Source organism: Montipora foliosa, chromosome 9 (assembly GCF_036669935.1).
Source record: "Montipora foliosa isolate CH-2021 chromosome 9, ASM3666993v2, whole genome shotgun sequence".
NCBI classification, from domain to species: domain Eukaryota; kingdom Metazoa; phylum Cnidaria; class Anthozoa; order Scleractinia; family Acroporidae; genus Montipora; species Montipora foliosa.
Genome location: NC_090877.1, coordinates 27,895,054 through 27,900,053, shown reverse-complemented (window position 1 = coordinate 27,900,053; position 5,000 = coordinate 27,895,054). Strand labels below are relative to the sequence as shown.

The 5,000-nt window shown below is 41.1% G+C and overlaps 1 protein-coding gene across 5 annotated transcripts in view; it reads right to left on the bottom strand.

Moving 5' to 3' along the window:
• The window catches only part of LOC137969392 (centrosomal protein of 112 kDa-like), a 101,742-nt gene that overhangs the window by 3,780 nt on the left and 92,962 nt on the right, over positions 1 to 5,000 (bottom strand). For all 5 annotated transcript variants that reach the window (XM_068815605.1, XM_068815609.1, XM_068815607.1 and 2 more), the window contains 5 exons: positions 4,677 to 4,739; positions 4,315 to 4,367; positions 2,270 to 2,366; positions 1,774 to 1,863; positions 1,613 to 1,678 (listed from right to left, as the gene is read on the bottom strand). In XM_068815605.1, the coding sequence (XP_068671706.1) occupies positions 1,613 to 1,678; positions 1,774 to 1,863; positions 2,270 to 2,366; positions 4,315 to 4,367; positions 4,677 to 4,739 (369 nt within the window). The remainder of the gene's footprint in view (positions 1 to 1,612; positions 1,679 to 1,773; positions 1,864 to 2,269; positions 2,367 to 4,314; positions 4,368 to 4,676; positions 4,740 to 5,000) is intronic.

Sequence of the window (5,000 nt, the reverse complement as noted above, 5' to 3'; positions counted from 1 at the left end):
AAAGACGACTAAAACTATTCAACGCGTTATAAAGTACGACTCAACGCAACAAAAGGACAAAAACCCAAAACACTACAAACATAGGTAAATCCTTGAAATAAATTTGATCTTCCTCTGCTCGTTTCTCAGAAACAGCATGAACGTTGTGATACCTTCATGAAAAGTTGTCCGCGTGCACGCGAAACTGCTTGATGTGTAAATGAAGCGCGGAAATATGTTTTGGTAATGATATTACATAGACGGCCGGCTAACGTTTTGATGCCCGCTTCTCATTCGGTCCATTTATTCTTGTTTTTATTTTTATTTTCGTTACGTCTTTACAAATGTTGCTTTATGACATGTGTGCTGGGTTGCAACGTTGCGGAAATATTTCTTCAAAATCCGAAATGCTTGATATAAATCTTAAAATCCAACCAGGAACCCAATACCTTTTTCAGAAACCGATAAATTCGAGAAAACCAACAAAAAAAATAAGTAAACTTGGAAAATTTATGATGAAAATAAAATCTTCCGCACGCGTACGCGCGGGAAGTTACGTCACGAAAAACAAAATTGGGAGCTTAAGCACGCACGTTTTTGAGACGCGGACGGCAACCGGAAGTGAGTTCTTTTCCCTTTTAACTTGCTTTCACACAACCACATTTACAATGCTAAGTATCTTTTCTCCGTTAGAGATGATTAATACAAAAATCTGGGAGACACCACTGTCCTGGCACGCCACAGGCTCCCCAAGCTGAAAATACGTGGTGTATGCGACAGTTTGTGTATATAGAGAATTGTATGGGAAAATCACCTATCGTAAAAAAAATGTGTAAATAACTATCTCATTTGAAATAAAGCTTTCCTACCTCAAATGTGTGACGAACTTGTCTCTTTTGCCGAGTTTCGAGCCATTCTGACGCCGTTTAGTGAAGTCATCCGGAAGGCCGTTACGGAAATAATAGGAAGGCCGGTAACTCCATCCATCGCCGGCCAGACCTCACTCCACAAATCGTTTTCTCCTCAAGAGGAAAAGTCCCGAATCGCAATAAAAACAACAGTTCCATAAAGCCCAATACATTTCACTCCAAATACGTGTGTTTCGGCGGCCGAAAGACTCGTGACGAACGAAAACTTTGCCTTAAAATTCACCTCTTCGGCTTTCCTCAGAGGCTTGTGACCGGGCAGTCAACAACGGAAACTCGCAAGGTGGTTTCACCCCCAACTCTGATTGGTCCATTTGAATTTGACCGCGCGCTGGCAACACGACCGTTGTTGACTTGTGACCGGGCAGTCAACAACGGTCGTGTTGCCAGCGCGCGGTCAAATTCAAATGGACCAATCAGAGTTGAGGGTGAAACCACCTTGCGAGTTTCCGTTGGGGTTCGGGTTAGCATTTGAGGTAGGAAAACTTTATTTCAAATGAGATAGTTATTTACACAATTTTTTTACGATCGGTGATTTTCCCTCACAATTCTCTATATACACAAACTGTCGCATACACCACGTATTTTCAGCTTGGGGAGCCTGTGGGCACGCGAAATTTTCTCACCGGGTTGCCGTCCGCGTCTCAAAAACGCGCGTGCTTAAGCTCCCTAATAACTAGAGTCAAATACGGGAATGGTGACCAAACCTCTCGAAGTGACGCGGGTATGAGACCTTTCATTTTTTCCTCGTATTGCAATCGTAGTCTGGATACCTGCAACAGCAAACAACAAAACGAGAAAACTTTCTAAAACGATTCATTGGTGATGTGATAGTCTTTTATACCAAGTAGCTGCATATTGTACGTACTCTTTCCTGTGAGTCGAGTTCTGTTTGCTGGACTCTTTTTTCTAAATGTTTAACCATGGTCTTCTGGGTTTCAACATCCTGCTGCAAAGACTGCCGGAAAAACAAACAATGCATCACTTTGTTAAAAGTATTTTACACCGAAGAGCAAAGAACTACCGAAAACAATGAAGGCTAAAACATTGGAACCCCGAATAGTCTGCTCATAATTGAAACGAAGTATTTTCTTCTTTCATTTAAAGATTAACAGAAACAAGCTTGGTTCTTCGTATAACAATCTAATTTCAAAAACAAAGAACTGACTTTTCCAATAACTGTACTGTAAGAACATATTTTATATATCTACACGGATTCAGAACTCAATTCAAAACGCAAAACTTTAAGCTCGATTTAAGTCAGGTCATAAATACTGCCCCTCACATGTGACGAAGCTTGACTGAAACTACAGTACTTAGTTCTCAATGTGAAAGAAGGGAAGTAAAGTTATTATGAGACAAACCTTAGCTATGGTAGAATGATGCTTTTTTAATGACGTTTTCTCTTCGTCAAATTTCGCTGTGGTTTGAGCGACCTTCTTTTCCAAGTTTGCTTTTGATCTGCAATTAGGGACAATTAAACAGGAAATATGACAGCTACGAGGCAGTCGGTCGAGAGTTGGTTTCGCGTGTTCCTAAAAGCAAAGGTCATATGCGTACCAGAGTCAATGTTTAGGTTTCCACTCAATTTTGCGACAAGATACGAAAATTTAGTCGCAAAATCATCGCGCTGCATTGTGTTGTTAGCGGTTTCGCAAAACAAAATAAGAGTCCGCGATACTTGTGTAAAAAGAAACTGCTGAAAATGGCGAAGGATCGAAGGAATTCACTACTTGCACAAATCCCATGATACACCTCTTTTACCCCCAAAAATCTGCATAGGCATTGTTTTCGACTTCTCTTGGGACATTTTCATGTCCCTGGAGAAATTGCAAACAATGGTCAAGGCTGTGCTCTAACGGCGCCCGCTCGCCTGAGGCGACTAACATTTGGCTCCGGGCGAGTGAAAAAAATTACGCGGTCGCCCGGCCGGGCACTCCGGCTTATTGTATTTCTTGCAGATAAGGTGGCTAAAAATTTTAATATGCTGGTGGTTACAGTTTACGAAACCTCTCAGAAAATGTTTCATCTTCGTACAAAACAATCGGTTCAAAGGCCGTTCCACATGATTCCATATGTAACATAATCCGTGACTTTGCACGTGACGGCCAGCGGCCGCACGAATTTCGATTCCTTCTCAAAAAATAGCATTAATTAAATTTGGAACGTGGAGTTTGGAATTTCTTGGTTATAGTTTTAAAAAAAGAGTTGTTACTCCTGCTCTTACAGCGGTAAAGCGCAGCCGGCGAAGCGTTGCAATTTACTTCTGTATGAACCCGAGACTCGCAGTTTATGCAAATTTAATATTTTTACGATGTTTCGCGGCTCCGCCTGCTTGACTAAAATATATTTAGGTTATGGTTGTTTTTCCCCTGTATATGAAATAACAAAATAAAAAAAGGGAAAGATATCATATTATTTGTTATTGTTTTAGAAAAAGAGCAATCCCGGCGTTGTCTTTGGTTCGTGACAAATCATTCCGTGCCCTAAACAAATAACGCTGTGACTGGCGCTTCGACAGAACCGGGCCGCGGTGGTTTCATTGTTTCACGGCAGTTTTCACAAAATCTCCACGGGAATCAAGCGGCATTGATTCACGTTTAGAAAATTTATTTTCAACCCAACTAACCAGTAAAAAGGTTTACCTCTATTAGACCCAAACCTTTTTACACAAACCAGCCGCAATCTTTACTTTTTCACTTTTAAACCTAAAAAAACATCGGTGGCATTGCCACTTTTCTCGTCTTTCTCAAGTATGGCGTGAAAAATTTGACGGGTTGCGGGTTTTTCTTGCACTAGCGAGTTCTACGATCATCAGAGCAGTAGCAGCAATGTTTTTTGAGGGAGAGATGGACGAAGATCTTGCTGCGTTGTTGATCTCAGATAATTAATTAAATAAATAAATAATTAATTCGGGCGACCAACTTGGAGAGCTGGGCACCCCAGCTGAAATGATTGGGAGCCCGAAGGGCTCCCCGAAATTTTCCTTAGAGCACAGCCTTGAATTGGTTATGCAAAAGTTTTGGGAGGTAATAGAGGTGTATTATGGGATTGTGCAAGTAGTGAATGGAGTTGTGCACGAAACGGAAGACCTTAGACAGCAATGACCAGAACCAAGGTAGCTGACCAGCGGTTTTCGTTAAAACAGTGGTTTGCTGGGGGTGCTCACTCTCACGGGCTCAGAAAACCTGGTTGTGGTCATTGTTATTTAAGGTTTTTCGCACGGGGAACATAGCAGCTAAATTACGCTACAATTACGCTATCTTCAGATTGAAAGAAAATTCACGGCGAGAAAATAAAATAACTTTCTATTTATTTATTTATTTATATTAGCAAAAGTAGCAGCAAAGTGGCAACTGCTAGCCCTTTTGTTTAAATTTCGATAAAGTAAAGTAAATAAGTGAATTACCGGACTAGTTCTTCTTTCAGCTTCTTGATTTCGCCCTCTAAGGTTTCTATGACCTGTTCAGACAAAATTAATAAAGGTTGAATTTATCAGTGAGTTACACCGACATGGCAAAATTGTGCTAATTATTAGCTCCGATACCCCATCAACTGAGCTACAGGAGCCCTGAGGGCATGGTGGGGATATCTAACGTAATAATCTTCCGTGACGCGGATCCATCAAATGAGAAGTGCGCAATGAAGCTGGAGTCTCTGACTAATGGTTAAGCGTATAGCCATCAGCTCCGTATGATTACCATGAACTCATGGTATTCTGGTAAAAGAACATTAACACGTCCTACAATTTACCGCTGCATTGTTAACAACCTGTTGTCCTTTGCTGGATCGCGTTCCGTATTCTTCTTCCATCTGTTTTATTCTGTTGTTTGTCTACAACATAAAATAAGGGAATAATTCTAAGATTGCTACTTGGAAGAAAGGCTTTTTAGACATTGTAGATAGGGAGTTCCGAGTGTGACGTAATACTGAGACCTCTGAGGTCAATCAAGATGTCTTTCGCTTGGTACCCCTTAGACACCCGAAAACAAACCTGGGCCGGCAAACTCCACAAGACCTTAAGACAACTCACACGCAAACCATCAAGTTACAGCTAGACAACGACCAAAATTTCTAATGTTAAAACGAGACTTA